Source organism: Leopardus geoffroyi, chromosome B1 (assembly GCF_018350155.1).
Source record: "Leopardus geoffroyi isolate Oge1 chromosome B1, O.geoffroyi_Oge1_pat1.0, whole genome shotgun sequence".
NCBI classification, from domain to species: Eukaryota; Metazoa; Chordata; class Mammalia; order Carnivora; family Felidae; genus Leopardus; species Leopardus geoffroyi.
The window spans coordinates 79,417,341-79,436,002 of record NC_059327.1 but is presented as its reverse complement, the minus strand read 5'-3'; the positions used below and the strand labels follow the sequence as shown (position 1 = coordinate 79,436,002).

Sequence of the window (18,662 nt, the reverse complement as noted above, 5' to 3'; positions counted from 1 at the left end):
AAAATAAATAAACGTTGAAAAAAAAAATTAAAAAAAAAAAAAACAAAAAACTCATGATCACATGGTTGATGGGTCCAAGCCCTGCGTCAGGCTGTCAGGCTCTGAGCTTACAGCACAGAGCCGGATTGGATTCTCTCTCCCTCTCTCTCTCTCTCTCTCTCTCTCTGCTCCCCCCTGCTCAGGTGTGTGTGTGTGTGCACTCTCTCTCTCTCTCGCTCGCTCCCTCTTTCTCTTCCTCTCTCTCTCAAAATAAATAAATAAACTTAAAAAAAAAAAACCATACCACAGGGTGCCTGGGTGGCTCAATCAGTTAAGCATCTAACTCGTGATTTTGGCTCAGGTCATGATCTAACGCTCATTTATTCCTGGGGGGGGGGGGGGGGGGGGAGGGGGGAGGGGCAGAGAGAGAGGGAAGAGAGAATCCCAAGCTGGCTTGGCATTGTCAGTGCAGAGCCCAATGTGGGGCTTGATCTCACAAACCGTGAGACCATGAGCCAAGCCGAAATCAAGAGCTGGATGCTTAACCAATTGAACCACCCAAGCATCCCAATAAGAAATTGGTTTTAAAAAATCATGTAGCATATCTATTAACATGAAGAGGCTCACAAAGAAAAAGCATATATAGTTATTGATATTTTTGAAACAAAATTAAATTTATACACACATACACATTTACTTACAGAGCTGACATTCAACCAGGCACACTAATTCAGCCAATCTGCTAATTAACGCCACTGTTTGGCTGATGCTCTATGCCCTACCAACCACTAAACATTTTTACTTATCACCCCGTAACATGCATAGAGAATAAGGAAGAATATACAATAAAGATGAACAGTAGTTATCTAATGGTGAGGAGTTTAGGATAATTTTTATTTTCTTCTTTTACTCATCACTATTTCTTAAAATAATTATATGTTACATTTACTACTATTAAGTTATAGGAAGGGGGCCTCCTTAAAAAGTCCTAATAAAATAAGGATCAGTATTTTAGCAAGATAAAATATTTTTTAATGCTTAAGAAAAAAATAACCAAGAGGCTTCTATGACTAAAAATATTTAATATCACATTTTCACTTGTGTCATATTTGATAAGTAAATCTTAGAATTTCCAGAGCAGAAACTTCCTAAAATTTCATTCTACATAACCACAAAACATTATAATATCAATAAAGTTATTAAGAAGAGGGAAATAGGAGAAATAAATTAAAATAAATTATTTTCACACTGGAAATTTTTATTTCACTTTCATCTGAAATCAGTCTGAACTTAACATTTTTCTATATGAATCTATCACACATCAAAAAGATACTAAATTTGGGGTGCATGGGTGGCTCAGCTTGGGATTCTCTCTCTCCCTCTCTTTCTCCGCCCCTCCCCTGTTCACACACTTGCATGCTTTCTCTCTCTCTGCCTCTCTCTAAATATAAACAAATTTAAAAAAAAAAGGATACTAAGTTGTATCAAAATTAATTTTCCACTAAAAAATCTAAATCTGGTTTTAATTCTTTAAAAGAAAGAAAGGGGGGGCGCCTGGGTGGCGCAGTCGGTTAAGCGTCCGACTTCAGCCAGGTCACGATCTCGCGGTCCGGGAGTTCGAGCCCCGTGTCAGGCTCTGGGCTGATGGCTCAGAGCCTGGAGCCTGTTTCCGATTCTGTGTCTCCCTCTCTCTCTGCCCCTCCCCCGTTCATGCTCTGTCTCTCTCTGTCCCAAAAATAAATAAACGTTGAAAAAATAAATAAATAAAATAAAAAAAATAAAAGAAAGAAAGGGGAGCTGGTGGCTCAGTGGGTTGAGTGCCTGACTCTTGATTTCAGCTCAGATCATAATCCCAGGGTCATGGGACCAAGCCCTGCGTTAACCCCAACTCGACTCGTGCTCCATCCTGAGAGTGGAGCCTACTTGGAATTCTCTCTTTCTCTCTCTCCCTCTGCCCTTCCCACATTCACACACTCTCTCTCAAATTAAAAAAATAATACTTTAAAAAAAATTTAAATAAATAAAAGAAAAAGGCAAAAAGGGAATTAAGACTGGAATAAACATCATGAATTTAAAGGTCACAAAACTACAAATTCTCATCCAAATAAATATTCCCTAAATAACCTTTCAAGTACAGTCTACTCCTTAAAATTACTGTTTTCTAATATTTACTACTTAAATAATCACTTACCTATGATGTCTTCTTATTTCTGCACATTCTACTGCCATCCCATATAGAACAGCACTTGCTGGTATAACTTTCCCATACTTTTCACAATTACCATTTTCACCTCTGGTCTAAAAATTAACAATAAAAATTATATTCAGTTATATGTATGCAAAAATATGTGTGCATAATTATGAGAAAGAAAATTAATTTTTAAAAAACCTTAAAAGCAATGGGTAAGGATAAACAAGTTAAGGAACTTTTTCTTTAAAAAGCTTCTTTTGGGGTGCCTGGATGATTCAGTTGGTTGAGCATCCAACTCCTGATTTCGACTCAGGTCATGATCCCAGGGTCCTGGGATTCTCTTAAGACTCTCTCTCTCTCCCTCTGCCCCTCTCCCCCACTTATGCACTCTCTCTCTAAAAAAAAGTAAGTTTCTTTTGTGGGGCACCTGGCTAGCTCAGTCAGTACAGCATGTGAATCTTGATCTCAAGAGTTGTGAGTTCAAGCCCCATGTTGGGTGCAGAAGATTGCTTAAAAATGAAATCTTTTTAAAGAATGTAATTAAAAGTTTCTTTTGTTAACTAGACTCATGGTGATCATTTCATAATATATACAAGTTTTGAATCATTAATTCTACACCTGAAATTAATGTAATGTTATATGTCAATCACACCTAAATAAAGAAGTTTATGTATGTATATACACATACAGTGTGTGTTTATATATAATGTATGTGTGTATATATATGTACACATACATTGGAATATTAGCCATAAAAGAGAATGAAATCTTGCCATTAGCAACAACATGGATGGGTCTAGAGGATATAATGCTAAGTGAAATAAGTCAGAGAAATACCGTATGATTTCACTCATATGTGGAATTTAAAAAACAAAAGAACAAAAAAAGAGACAAAAAAACACTCTTAAATACAAAAAATAAACTGGTGGTTGCCAGAGGATAAATGGGGGGGGGGGGGATGGGTGAAACAGGTGAAGGAGATTAAGACTACACTTATTATGATGAGTGCTGAATAATGTATAGAATTGCTGAATCATTATATTGTACACCTGAAACTAATATAACACTGTATGTATGTTAATTATATTTGAATAAAAACACAGTATTTAAAAAAATCAAAAACAATGAATGGGATCCCATGATAACACTAACTTTATTTTTTTTAAGCTTATTTTACTTTCATTGCTATATGTATGTGTGTGTATACACAAATTTTTTTCATCAGTACAAATAGGAAAAGGAGGGTAGCTAGGAAGTCTGTATACAGCAACAAACTGCTGGGTATGACTAACAGAGAAGCCAAAATCACTAATTTGTTTTTAAATCATTATTACCTAGTTGAAAAACAACCTTTCTTCTTTTTAAACTTTAATTAGGTATTTTAAATTCAAATCATTTTCTGTAAATAGTAAATTCTTGTTAAAAGCCTTTCATTCACATTACCTATTACAAAAATCAAATCGACAATTTGTGGGCCACATTAGAGGATTTCATGCAAAACATAAGTTGGCAATTTTAAGAGTTGGTCCTGTCCAATCAATTGGTACGTAAAACATATACAAAGCCAGTTACCAATATCCCTTTTGATAATTTGCCAAACTCTAATCAGTGAGGGCTGTGAGACTGAAAGCACTTCCCTTTCTCAACCCTACTCAAGAATTCCACAATGCCAGTCCACAATGTAAGCTTAATTACCATGAATTCCTTCCTGGAGTGTTTTTGCCTGAATACCCCATTTGGGTACACAAGCGTACGTTATATGATTAAATGTGGTTTTTGCATGGATTTCTTTCCACCTACAAAGAATACACCTTGACAGGATGTATAGTAAAACCTTGGATTGCATATAAGTTGTTCTGTGAATGTTCCACAAGATGAGCAAACATTTTTAATAAATTTTAACCTGATAAATGAGCAATGTCTTGTAATACAAGTAGTACATGACACCGAACATCACATGATCACAACTAAGCCAAAGGTTCTTCTTGCTCTCTCTCTCTCTCTCTCTGCGGGATTATGGGTGATCGTCTCCCATACTCAGGTGCTCCGTCTCAGGCTGCAGTATTTGGCAGAAATCAGTAATTTTTCAGAACGTTGGAAGGTGTCCACAACTGGCACTAGTGTATTTTTTGTCACTTTATAAAGCACCTATGGATAGTCCTTTGCTTTTCCACACAAGAGTAAGCTTAGGAATGCTTTCCTTCATTCTAGGTCAAGATGCCTACAGATATAGACCCTTTCCTCTGTTGCCTTATTGCCAGTTACATTAAATACAGTATACGACAAGAGTTTATTGATACTGTAGTCAACATCTATATGAGCATATACAATGCTCCCATGTACACAATGGCTCCCATGTATACAATGGCTCCCATGCAGAAAAAGATTCCACTGAGCCAACAGATAGCAGTGATACCATTACTGACAATGAAAGGCACCCTACACAATAACGCTCCTCTCTCGTCTCCCCCACACCAGCCATGAAGGTTTTTGAAGGTAAGTGCAGGTTATTTTTCTTTATATTTTGTATTTTCTTTATTATTTTGTATTATGCTACAGTAACGTAATCATTTTTGTATGAATATTTTTGTGTTGTGGGACAACTCATCTGAGTTTCCACTATTTCTTATGGGGAAATTCACTTTGATATATAAGTGCTTTGGATTGCAAGTATGTTTCTGGAATGAATTATGCTCACAAACCAAGGTTTTACTGTATTTCATACTGCTTTGCAAATACACGAGGGGTTCGATAAATACCTATTGAAATAATGAATTCTTAATCAAATTTAAGTGTTTTCATGCTGCTTACCTTTGGCTGCAAAAGTAAATGCTCCCATGCATGAATTAAACTCTCCACAATTCCTTCTCCAAATAAACCTGCATCGACAGTTTCTGTTACAACTAGGGACACTCTATAGAATGATTTTTTAAAGATATATGTAAGTAAAATATCATGCTATTTATGTAAAGATTTCAAAGCTGAGAGAAGAAAGGAAGAGTATATTATAGAAACAGTCCATATATAAAATTTTCTAATACATTTCATTTTTTATTTTCTACCCACAAATCTTAAGGAACTTGACTCCACTGTTCCTCAGGCTCCTGTTCTCCACTGACACCTTCTGGGGGTGGAGAGACGCACAACCTTCTCTTGACCCTGCTACCTCCTCAGGCTCTTCTTTCATTCCCTAAATCCTTAAGAGCCCCGCGTCGGGCTCTGGGCTGATGGCTCAGAGCCTGGAGCCTGTTTCCGATTCTGTGTCTCCCTCTCTCTCTGCCCCTCCCCCGTTCATGCTCTGTCTCTCTCTGTCCCAAAAATAAATAAACATCGAAAAAAAAAAATTTAAAAAAAAAGAGTGCTTCATAGCCAGTCCCCTCCTTGATGTCAACACTCCATAAAAATATTGTCATAAATAATTCCCTTACTTATCAATATGATTCTTTCTCAGGTCTCATTTTCCTTAATCTACAAATATGTAATGTATATGAGAAGGCCTCCCTCTCAAAATCCTTCTCTTCCTTCATTACCCATATTTACCTCTTATATATTCATAGGTCTCTTGTTGCTTCTTTTGCTTCACCTACTACCTGCGAGTTATCACAAAAGAGCCACAGAGCTCTGATCTTTTGACTGTTCTTTCTTCCTAGAAAATTTCACTCAAAGACATACCAAAATAATTTCTCCCTTCTCTGAACTTCTTTAGCACTTATTCCCAGTATCATTTATTTATATAGCTAGAAGATAAAGAAAAACTTCATGAATATTCCTTATCTTCCTCTTTTGATTGTGGGCACCTTGAGGACTGAAATAACTTTGGTATCCTCTACAGGGCCTAAAGCCAGTATTATACAAGTCCACAAAATTTTCAATATTTAAAGGCTGCAAACATATAGAATGTTGAAGGTATCCCAATCATCTAGTCCAACATCTTGATGTCTCTAGATTTGCTCAGGGCCAAAATAAATTATAACAGAGTCAGTATTAGAATCCATATCTCCTAATTCAAAGCTGTAGGTCCTTCTACCACACTATCTGTGAGAGAAATGAAGATTAAATTAAAGTAACTTATTCATACCATGGATTGAATTGTGGACCACCAAAATTCATAAGCTGAAGCCCTAACCCCCAATGTGACTACATTTAAGGATAGGGTCTTTAGGAGGTAATTAAGGTTAAATGAGGTCATAAGGGTGGGGCCCTAATGTGACAGGGCTGGTTTTCTTATAAAAGCGGAAGAGACACAGGCACTCTCTCTGTCTCTTCACATGCACAGAAGGAAAGGAAAGGAATACAGCTGTCTGCAAGCTAGGAAGGGAGCTCTCACCAGAAATCAAATTTGCCAGCACCCTTGATCACGGACTTCTAGCCTCCAGAACTGTGAGAAAATAAAAGTCTGTTGTTTAAGCCACCTAGTCTCTGGTATCTTGTTAGGGCAACAAGCAGACTAAGATAATTCAGGAGACTGTTGATTTCTGCCACAACAATCTAGTAAGACTTCTTTCATGCAAACAAATGTAGAGCCCATTAAAAAGTGAATTATGTATACAAAAATACTATTATACATATCGAAGAAGACTTTTAAAAATCATAGTCCAAATGACAACAGATGATAAAAAAGTCATCTTTCAATATAAGCTGAACTTAAGACAAGAAGACAGACCACCCAAGAGAGGTAGTAAAGCAAGTGCTACATAAAGAAAGCTCTGTCTCTAAAATAGTGTTGGACCAGATGATGTATAAATCCATTCTAGCTCTAAAATGCCATCAGCCTTGTGATATAGATCAAAGCAAGATGACATACTAAAAAGCCAAGACTTATGAGACAATATTCAAAGCATCTGAAGAACCCAGGCCAAAATACATGGACAGCTGACACTTCCAAAGCTTTCATTTTAGCCAAGGATAACACAAAATGTGAGAAGTCCATCAAGCTTGATCTACTCATGTATTATTTTTAACTATAACTTTTAAATAGTTATTGACCATACAGGAAGTATTATCCATTTTCACAAACAGAATATTGAAATTAACAAAAGTAAGGTAACTTGCTAAAGGTCAAGTTTATCTGTTAAATCGCTTGGCGCAAAATTTTTTCAAGATCTTTAAATATTTTTTATCAAGAATATGACATTATGAAAATTTATCTTATGCTAAATGATCTTATATCGCTATCTTTACAATATAAGGGTTTTAGCATTTTTATTTGGGCTAGAAGCTATAAATGTGAATATCTTAATTTTTTAAAATAAAATAGTGGATTATAAAAACTAAAATTATATATATATTATATAGTACCTTTCAGGAATGTGTTTTGGAATCTCTATGTCAAGTGACTTCATATGTAAGAGTTTGATTCCTGCTTCCATCTTGTTCGCTGCTACTACATCACAGGCAAGTTCATACATGGTCTTGGATAACTCACAAGCATATACTGAGTGTGCTCCAGCTTTTTTAGCAAACATGCTGCAAGGAAAAAGGTGCCCCATCAAGAAAAAATAATCCACTATGGTTTTTCAAATTTAATGGAATTATAATGTTAAACATGGGGTTTTTCTTTTATTCTGTAATACAACCATTATTCATTCCACATTAAAAAATGACCCAGGGGTGCCTGGGTGGCTCAGTTGATTGAACATCTGACTTTGACTCAGGTCATGATCTCACAGTCTATGGGTTAGAGCCCCACATCAGGCTCTGTGTTGACACTCAGAGCCTAGAGCTGCTTTGGATTCTGTGTCTCCCTCTCTCTCTGGCCCTCCCTTGCTTACACTCTGTCTCTCTGTCTCTCAAAAATAAATAAACATTAAAAAAACAAAATGAACCAATATTCTTATTAAGAAACAAATCATACAGGGGCACCTGACTGGCTCAGTCAATGGAGCATGTGACCCTCGATCTCGGGGTTGTAAGTTTGAGTTCCACCTTGGGTGGAGAGATTACTTAAAAATAAAATCTTTAAAAAAACAAAATAGAAACAAACTATACAATAAATCATGACATTTATGTTTTTAAGAAGATACAACTGGCATGAAAAATATCGATAGGTTTTAACTTAGAGAACTAGATTCAACCAAAATATTAATGCAAAAAGTACTCTAAAAAGGCATTCAAAATTTCAATCATAACCTCAAATTCTCCTTAGTAGTTATGTCCAGTTCTTGATATATTAAAGTTACAGTAAAAAATACAATAATAGTAGTTGCATGAATAATCATAAGATTATTAGAAATAAAGTAAACTCTGTTTCAATTCCACTGTTAAATTTTCCATATTTGGCAAAAGCTTTAATTTACCTTGGTGTATATGTGTATATAATTAAAGCACAGTTACGACAAACCTTAGTATTCCAGTTCCTGCTCCAATGTCCAAAACACTCTTGGACCCCAAACAAACTGCATCCTGGATTGCTGCATTATAAATTGTATTCCGTTTGGTGTCATTAAGCATGATAAAGTGCCAGCGTTCCACCAACCAGTTTGCAACACGATAAAAATTCTCCTTTGCATCATTGAAATCTGGGTTTAGTTTCACTGCTTTATGAAAATACCCAGCTGCTTCATCTCTAAAGCCCATTCTATAGTAAAAAATGACAGAGAAAATATTCAATTATTATGATAGCAATTACTGTGCCTTTATCCATGGCACTCATCTGGCCTAAGAATCCCTCTCCAGTACCCCAAATCCTACTCAATCCAAGCACCATCTCCTTTTGTAAGGACTGCAATCCTTGATCACTTCTTTCCTCTCTGAACCCTTATTGTATTTATGCATTCTAGGAGACAGACTATAAATTACTATTGTAACTAAAGTATAGTAGAAGCTCTCATAGTCCTCTTCAAATTTAACCAACCCACTAAAACACGATTGCTTTCTAAAAACCATTCCCTGTGTAAAACATATCAATGCCTATAGCTAGTAGGCTCCTCGCTGGTGTGCCTGCATACCTTTTCTCTCAGCAACTGAATGAATTATCAAGAGTCAGTTGTGTTTGTGGGGTACCTGGGTGGCTCAGTAAGTTAAGTGTCTGACTTCGGCTCAGGTCATGATCTTGCACTCCGTCAGTTCTAGCCCCACGTTGGGCTCTGTGCTGACGGCTCCGAGCCTGGGGGTTGCTTCAGATTCTGTGTCTCCCTCTCTCTCTATCCCTCCTCGCTCCCTTGCGCTCTCTCTCTCTCTCTCTCTCTCAAAAGCAAATAAACATTAAAGAACAATTTAAAATAAAAGAGTCGGTTGTATTTGCTGTCAGACCAGTTTATACCAGTTGTATTTGTTATTATAATTACATAATTACATATTTCAATTAAATATTACAGAAACTAAATAAATTATGACTGCAAAAAGAGAGCCACTGTTTCTGAGGACACTTAGCTAAATAAATGCTTTGTAAAACGTCAGAGGCAAATCACCCAAAAAACTGCTACTGAAGTTTATGTAAGCAAATCATCAATAAAAAGGGAGAAAACTTCCAAACTATCCAGAAAAGTGCTTCTTAAACATTCTGTGGTGAAGAACTCATCTCCCCTTTTCTAAATATCTAACATTTGTAGACCAATACAGTTGCACTGCATGTAATCAGTATGCAACTCACACATCAGATTTCACCCAAACTGGTCCACATTATTTTCAACAAGTGAGTTTCATGATCACATGCTTGGGATTACAGCAATGTCAAACTGCTATATACATTTCTAAACACTTCCTCTCAATTTCTATACTTATCCGTCACTAACTGATAATTTGTGGACCAGCACAAGTGGTGCTGAAAAGAACTGAGCTAGTAAAACCCTTTTACACTCATACTTCTTCAGAAGAACCTTTAGGCATTCTGTCAATTTTAAAGAAACCAAATCAGATTATTAATTCTATGTATGATTTACATAAAAAAAGACATTCTGGAATTTCAAACAGGAAACTGCATGGGCAATGGCCCTATGTCAAATGATACGCATTCATGTTTTAGGTTAAAATAAAAATGTTTAAGATTAGTATCTGCTAGACAGAGCTATCTTAATCTGCAACTGACATTGCACATAGTACAATACAAAATACATTGTATGTAATCACTGCTTGGTGAGAGACAAAACTAGCAATGGATATTTTAAATTTTTAAATATCGACAATCTATTGAATCAATGCCACACCTGCCCCTAATAATTTCTTGGGGTTTATGCTTCCCTGAAGTTTGATTCTTAATATATCATTGTTTTCTTAAACTGTAACGATAATCTGAAAAATGTATGGTACACTCAAAATATATCTCATACTGATAGACTCAACAATGTGTCAGTATCAACAAACTATGAAACCACCTCTTTTCTTTTAACTAGAAAAAAAAATTACCTTCCCAATTAGGAACTTAAATGTTTTGTTTAAATCTGATGCTACTGGACTAACATAAGGTTGTAAAGTTGAGACATTCCAGACACAAATTTCATTTAATAAACAAAAGGAATAAAGGAAAGGAAGCTATCATTTACTCTGGAAATCTTTTTCTCCCGGAGCAGTGATTCTTTCAGTGGGAAGTGAGTGATCCACTCTTTGATGAGGAAAGTAGGACAAAAGCTAAGAGCTACTGTTGTAGAGAACAAAGATAAACTATATAGCAAAAGCCGCGTTCACACTATCACAACTGATGAAATCTCAATGTCTAAATTAGAAATTTGGCATATCTCCCAAAAGCAAACAAGCATGGTTGGTTTTTTGTTTTTTTGTTTTTTTTTTTTTTTGTCTCACGAATTGGTAACTGCTCAGACTAATATCCTGCAACAACAGGTCACCAAGTTAAAATCTGTCAAAAGTGTATAGAGCTCCAATTTTCTGTTAAATTGAGTTTATCCTTAAAGATAAGTTCTAGGATGTTATGATAATAACATGTGCATTACCTGGAAATAAATTGAATCCCATAAAGTAACTCCTCTTTCATGGACTGAAGAACTAAAAAAACCTTGAAATTAATGGGGCACCTGGGTGGTTCAGTCGGTTAAGCAAGTGACTCTTGGTTTCAGCTCAGGTCATGATCTCACAGTTTATGAGTTCAAGCCCCACCTCAAGCCCTGTGCTGACAGCACAGAGCCTGCTTGGGATTCTCTCTCTCCCTCTGTCTCTGTCCATCCCCCTCCTGACTCTCTGTCTCAAAATAAATTTTAAAAAAATAATAAACTTAAAAAAATCTTTTAAACTAAATTTCATTTAAAGGAAAAGTAGTTGGGGCACCTGGGTGACTGACTGAGTGTCCGACTTCGGCTCAGGTCATGATCTCACAGTTCATGAGTTTGAGCCCTGTGTCAGGCTCTGTGCTGACCGCTCAGAGCCTGGAACCTGCTTCAGATTCTGTGTCTCCCTCTCTCTGCCCCTTCCCTGCTCATGCTTTGTCTCTGTCCTTCAAAAATGAATAAACGTTAAAAAAAAATTAAAGGAAAAGTAGTTGCTAATTAATACAGATGGGAGTCTATGTAACAGGATCAGGTTAGCTGTTAGTGTGAACAAACAAGTGTCAGTTGACAATCTGCCTTATTTTCCCGGTTATTATCATACTCTACAATTAGAAACTATCAAATATTTATCTCTTAAAGGAGTACTCATTTCACTTCCCAGGCCATGTTGATTAAGACTATTAAACCATATAGCAGCTACCTCTCTGAGACTAACACACTTTGATACAGGCATTTCTTATGTATAACTTTTCATTGACTAAAACTTAACATGACAAGATGAACAAAGCAGTAATACTAGAGGAAACTGCTGGAACATGTAAAATTATCTTACTATATACAGTAGGACATTATCATGGCATTTCCTAAATAAGAAGTCTTTTACTTTCTACAAAGAAGTGACACCAGATTTATTAAAACAAATCCAATACAAAAATTTTGGGTTTTCATCAGTTTTCCTAATTACACAGTTTCTATGAAGAATAGACAGAAATTCCAATGGCAAGTTTTCAGCAAGATCCAGAAAACAGAATTACAAGTTCCTTGGCAAGGCATCAGAGTGACTTCACTGCCACCCTGCAACCCATGGCTGTGTCCTCTCCAACAAGGTCTGAATCTTAGCCAGGTGGAGGGAACTCTTCCTTGAATATTATATCCTAGCCCTAGGGGCAGTGGCTGTGTAGTATATGATTTAATGTTAAAACTGTTCTGTTAGTAAGTCGGACAGAGAAAGACAGATATCACATGTTTTCAGTCATATGTGGAATTTGAGAAATTTAACAGAAGACCATGGGGGAAGGAAAGGGGAAAAAACAGTTTCAAACAAAGAGGGAGAAAAACCCTAAGAGACTCTTAAATACAGAGAACAAACTGAGGATTGATGGGGCGGGGGTGGGGGGAAGGAGGGCACCTGTTGGGATGAGCACTGGGTGTTGTATGTAAGCGATGAATCATGGGAATCTAATCCCGAAACCAAGAGCACACTGTATACACTGTATGTTAGCTAACTTGACAATAAATTATATTTAAAATAAGAGAAATTTTGATTGCAGATCAATTGCCTTTATACGCTGGAATAAAAACACTTTCATCGACTGAGAATACATCAGAATATTCAATCTGGATCACTTTCGATAATCATATGTTCCTGAGCATCTTGACTTTTTTCTGTATAATGTTTATTACTTTTCCTTATCTGTGTCATTTCTTATGGGTACATTCACAATTGTTTTCTTATATGAAACAAAAGTTAGTGTAATAAAAAAATGCTCTGTTATTACATGTTATATTTGTGATTCTTATATTCTTCTGAGTTCTCTTTATTTTTTACCAGCCAATCCTTCATTACTCTGATCCCCTGTCACAGTTAATAATTCTTTATATTAAACTTTCCCTTTCAAATTACTGTGTGATTTATCTCTGATCAAGACTGATACAGAATAATTCTTAATAACACTGAAATCACTACAAACCTGAAGAGGTGTTCCCCCATACTATTGCAAATCACTTCATCATCAGGAAACAGTTCCAAAGCCTGCTCATAACAACCAAGTAAGTCTTGTGTTCGATTGAGAGCATCAAGCTCTTCAGCCCATCTGAACAGTGTATACTGAAAAGTTTCCTGTGTAAAAGAGAAAACAGTAATTTAGTCAATAATATAAATGATGGAAGAATATACAACACTGGTTGATAATTCCACAGAGAACAGAACATAATTACTATTGACTGATCACTTCAAATTTTGTTTAGCTTTAGTAGACAGTTTGCTAAATAAACACACGCATGAATGAATTTTACCACTTATGTGGCAATAACATGCAGAATTAGACAATCTGAGCACTTTAAACTCTCTCCATTCTTAGCTATCGTATCAGATACTCCACCTACCTCTCTTTTGTGGGCTTCTATGTTTTAGAAGTTGTTTTTGCCTTCTTCTCTTTGTTCATCCATCTCTATCACCTGTTCTACATCCACATCTCCAATCAAGACCCTCTCTTCTGAATCTCAGACACACAGACACGACTTCCTATTAGTCATCTCAACAAGGGACTGCACCCTCAGCCACCTCAAATTCAGCACAACTCAAATATTTCCTGAGCAATCAGTATGCAAAGAACTGGGGCTAATATACAGCAATGAACATAAATCCTATTCCTATCCTCACAGAAGCCCTGTAGAAAGAAATTTAACATACAGTTCTTTAAAAATTCAAAATACTCTAAACTGAACCTATTATATTTCTCTCACACAGGATATAAGGTTAAGGTACTACCAAACCTCAAATGACTAAGTCATCTTATAATGCTACCTTAACTTCCAATACAATTAGTTTCAAACCCAGTCAATTCTGTCTCAACATCTTTAACTATGTCACCTCCTCTCCAACCCACTGTTACAACAGTCTGGCCCTTATAATACTTTCTGGACTACAGTAACAGCATTCCCTGTCACCCTAGCTCCAATCTCACTTCTCTCCAGCCATTCTCCATACTACAACACAGTGGAAAAAAGGGAAGGCTTTAGTCATTCCAGGTTTATCATGAACACAGTTCACATCATCTTCAGAGATTTATACAGAAGAGTTGAGACTTATAACTGAATCTTGATGGAGTTTACTAAAGAGCAAAGGATATGGAGGAAGACCTAAAGTATCAGGAGAAAAAAGTACGGATGATATGAAATGGATAAGAGAATTTATAACTTGGTGTGACTGAAGTGTGGGCATAGGGAGTAGAGTGAGTAGTAGGAAATAAGACTAAAGAAATGGCTCTTTCGCAAACGCCCACATGAAGGAATATGGACTTTGTTCTACAGGAAACAGAACTAGTTTCTGAACCCTACTGAACACGAGGCATTCAAATACAGGCTTTAGATATACTTTTAATACACATTGAATATCTATTTAAAAAGATACTGTCACTATTTTAGAAAGGAGGAACCTTAGGAACAAAGAATTAAAGAAACAGCACTTGGGTTGATCAATCATTATTCTACTGCTGCCTACCTATAAGAACAAACTGTATCTTAACATAGCACTTTCTCCTCCTTAGGACCAGCTGCTCCTGAAATTTACACTAAGTTTATGTTAACTACAACCATCTAGAGGTTACTGACATCTAGTGGATAGATATCAACAATGCGGGTAAACATTCTACAATGGCGCAGGACAGCCCTCCACAACAAAGAAGCATTCCATCCAAAAAGTCAACAGCGCTGAGGTTGAGAAACGCTAGGTGAAAAAAAGCAAAGTAGCTTGAGGCTGAAAACGGAATACAAAATTTAGTTAAATAATTTTTATAAATTTAGACTCTAAAATAACTTGGAAAAACTTATCTATTACATATAGAACGATCACAATCCAGTAACTGAAGCTTAAATAATGCATCATCAAATGACTACTTTATAGTAGCTTATTCCCAACTTTATTCAATTACAGATACCCACGACATTCCTTCTGCATACAAGTGCAAAGGTGCTGAGGCAGGGACATGCTAGAATTAGATATAGGAGGAGGAGATCACCCTCGGCCTCATTTGCAATATGGCCTTTAGATTCTGAGTAAGGTGGAAGTTTTGAAACAGATAAGTGGCATCGTCTGACTTGTTATGAAATGCTCACCCAGGCTGTGTTGAGACAGGTTGCCGGAGGAAGCCTAGTTATGAGCCTACACCAACAGCCGACAGATGACTGAGGCTTGAACAGGGGTAGTAAAGAAGAAGGTGGTGAGAAATGGTTAAGATTTTGGATACATTTCAAATATGGAGCCGAGAGGATTTTTTTGATGGGCTGGCTGTGGGTGTGAACAAAAGACATGTCAAGGATGAATAGTAAATATTAACAGCAACCACCAGCCATTAACCTTAGCCACCCCTCCCAATGGAAAAACACAGGATCTGCCAGCAAGTGAAAGAAGGGACATCCTCACCTTCACGTCGTCTTTCAGCTCCGGCGCCAGGCTGAGTACGAGGAGGTAGTGGGCATAGGCGGTGCCAAAGTCCTGGGCGCTCAGGCAGTGCTCTGCGCTCTGCAAGGACCGCGACACCAGCCGGTCGCGCCCGACTGCCCCGGCGCCACTCCGGGCACCCCGGCGGGGCCTGGGCCGAGAGTTGGGCATGACAGAGTCACCGCCCTGAAACCTAAGCTTGTATAACCAAAGTGAAGATGTTTTACTAAACGGAACGAGAAAACGGTCCCGTTGGCTACACTTCCAAATGACTTAAACAGAGCGCGAAAACCGGTAACGTAAAGTTATGCCTGGGCCCGGGGTGTGCGCGCCCACCTTAGCCAGGCAAAAGCCCCGCCTCCTCCCTGCCAGGCGGGGTCTGCGAGTCAACCCGGCAAACTGCAGACACCAGCCCACGGCACACGCCCAGCGAGCGTCAGTGCGCTTGACGTGTGCACGCCGCGGTCCGCCCCCCTCCCCGTGGAAAGGGAGGTGCGAGGTGGACAGGGCGCCTGCGCGGAGGGCAGCGCTTTTAACGGTTTTGAGGTTCTTGCCTTCCTCTCCCTCGCCTCGCTTCCCCTTGCGCCGAAACCGGCGTTTTCTGTCCCTTCTTCCTGGCCGTCAGAAGTGTGTGTGTATGTGGTGTGTGTGTGTGTGTGTGTGTGTGTGTGTGTGTGTGTGTGTGCGCGCGCGCAGATGCAGTCAGCGCGAAGCTGCACCCGACCGTGAGGGACATGGGTGGCTGTGAGGAGGTCAGGCGTTTGTGGTGATGTTTAAGATCTTTGGATCGGGATGCCTCAGATCTCAAAATGGCGAGACTGAAAAGAGCCCAAAGTTAACAAACGCACCCTAGATGTAGTGGAGCAAATGCTTTCACAGGCGTTATTTAAAATCATCCTCACAAAACCCCGTGAGGTGGGCTTCTAAATCACAATCTTAAAGGCGGCAAAGGGGACATTCTGAGAAGTTACTTGCCCAGTATCACAAAACTGGGTAGTGGGAAAGGCGTGACTCAAACCCAAACTCTCTGTTATTTTAAAACGAGTCGGTTAGGCTTCCGACTTCAGCCAGGTCACGATCTCGCGGTCCGTGAGTTCGAGCCCCGCGTCGGGCTCTGGGCTGATGGCTCAGAGCCTGGAGCCTGTTTCCGATTCTGTGTCTCCCTCTCTCTCTGCCCCTCCCCCGTTCATGCTCTGTCTCTCTCTGTCCCAAAAATAAATAAATGTTGAAAAAAAAATAATAAATAAAACGAGTTTAGGATTTATTTCACTGTTCGATGGGTCACCACCGTATACTGGCTATATTAATAACATAGGAAAAAATGTTCTACCTTCAAGTGTGGCCCCTAAGGGATGGATTCAAAACTTTAAAGGGGAGTGGGGGGCGTGTGGAAATTACAGCTGAAAGAAGTCATTTGTGTCCTCATTTTCAAACATCTCAGTAATGAATATTTTACTTAACAAAAAATAAGACCATTTGCATATCTAACTTTGGGGGGCTCCTACCATTTTCTGCCTTCTCTATTGATCTGATTATTTGAACCACTCTTCCTCTGAGCACTTACCACTGTAAACCCTAATCAGTTCTTCAAAGTCCAGGTTACTAGATTATAATCTCCTCCTTCAGTCAGAAAGTTCCTCAAAGGCAGTAACTGTTCTTAACCATTTTTGTAAGCTTTACCTCTAGCAGAGTCTAGTTCAGAGTAAGGACTCAGAATTTTTTTTTTTAATGTTAATGGAAAGTACATTCCACTACCAGGTTTCACTTATAGATTTTCCCCCTCGTTCACATCCTTTTTTCTCTCCCCTTCTGAATTGCCACTTTTTGTACTAAGCAATTTAAGATTTAACTGTATGATTTTTCCCTAACAAGCCTGAAATGCTAGTCCCAATAGGATGTAGAAGAACATGCAAAGGCCACTGAACAATACAAAACAAAAAAGTACATTCTAGTGCAAACTTGGTCCTTTTCTGCCCCTCCAATAACCTTTCCTTAAGAAGCATTATTTGTAAAAAGGCCTAACAAAGCTACATTTCCTACTTTGGACATAAGATTGATATAACCATCAAATGAGATAATGAGATGTGTAAAAGCATTTTATATATAAGATATATTTAGTGCTAGGCATTGTTTACCTTTAGAGTTATTTAAAACTTATCTGGATTATTTTTTATTTTTCTGTTTATCTTTGAAAGAGAGAGCGGGAGCGGGAGAGGGACCGAGAGAGGGAAACACAGAATCCGAAGCAGGCTCCAGGCTCCGAGCTGTCAGCACAGAGCCCAACACGGGGCTCGAACCCATGAAACACGAGATCATGACGTGAGCTGAAGTCGGACGCTTAATCGACTGAGCCACCCAGGTGCCCCAAAATTTATCTGGATTATTAAAATGAAAATTATGTCACAAACACCTTTAAGCACTTGATTGGAAATGGTGCAACTCATATCATTTAAGAATCTAATGTAATTGGCTGGAATCTCCCTTCAGAAACCAAAGGGAAACCTCCCAAGCTTTCTCTGCAGAGATTTGGGTCAATGGGGAATCACTTAGACTTCATCATTCTAGTAATCTCTGTGAGTCCACCATTCAGCTGAATTAGTTTACTTAACAGGTTATCTGTGGTTCAGGACATGCTTTCCTATTCCACGGGGACAAGGTTTCTTTTGTCTTATTTTACTTGTTTTGTTTTTTTGATCTGTTGGTTTCTTGAGATAACCTGCATATCTCAAACATCTAGACCACATGAAGCTTAAGGTGGACAAATGTTACCAATATAGGCTAAGAAATGAAGGGGCTTGGCAGGAAGTGAAGAGAAGGCAGAGAAAAAAATGAAAGGAGCCAACTTCTATTGCATCATCACCTACAGTATCAACCTGTGGTCAGTGACCACTGCTAAAAAAGTACAAGGGATGCTACCTGCTGTTTGTAAAATACTTCAGGTACCTTTGTGAGCTACTAAGGTTTACTGAGTTCTGATGTGATTTATCTACACGGAGAAATCAGAAGTTATTTGCATTTCTTTGTAGTTTATACCTTAGACAGTATATAGGGTAAGCCATTTGAAAAAACTAAACTCACACGACTAACATGGAAGAAAAATGGAATAAAATATATT

General features: G+C 38.0%; 1 protein-coding gene across 3 annotated transcripts in view; it reads right to left on the bottom strand.

The window, feature by feature from the left end:
- Positions 1-15,956, bottom strand: part of PRMT9 (protein arginine methyltransferase 9) — a 38,733-nt gene extending 22,777 nt beyond the window's left edge. Inside the window, exons 1-6 of one of the 3 annotated variants that reach the window (XM_045466195.1) lie at positions 15,530-15,956; positions 13,077-13,225; positions 8,511-8,747; positions 7,469-7,636; positions 4,982-5,084; positions 2,171-2,277 (exon numbers count right to left, since the gene is read on the bottom strand). In XM_045466195.1, the coding sequence (XP_045322151.1) occupies positions 2,171-2,277; positions 4,982-5,084; positions 7,469-7,636; positions 8,511-8,747; positions 13,077-13,225; positions 15,530-15,718 (953 nt within the window). In that variant the 5' untranslated portion in view covers positions 15,719-15,956. Of the gene's footprint in view, positions 1-2,170; positions 2,278-4,981; positions 5,085-7,468; positions 7,637-8,510; positions 8,748-13,076; positions 13,226-14,608; positions 14,731-15,529 lie in introns of those variants that run through there. The other 2 variants (XM_045466205.1, XM_045466213.1) reach the window with 2 other exon arrangements.
- Positions 15,957-18,662: the final 2,706 nt, after the last annotated feature.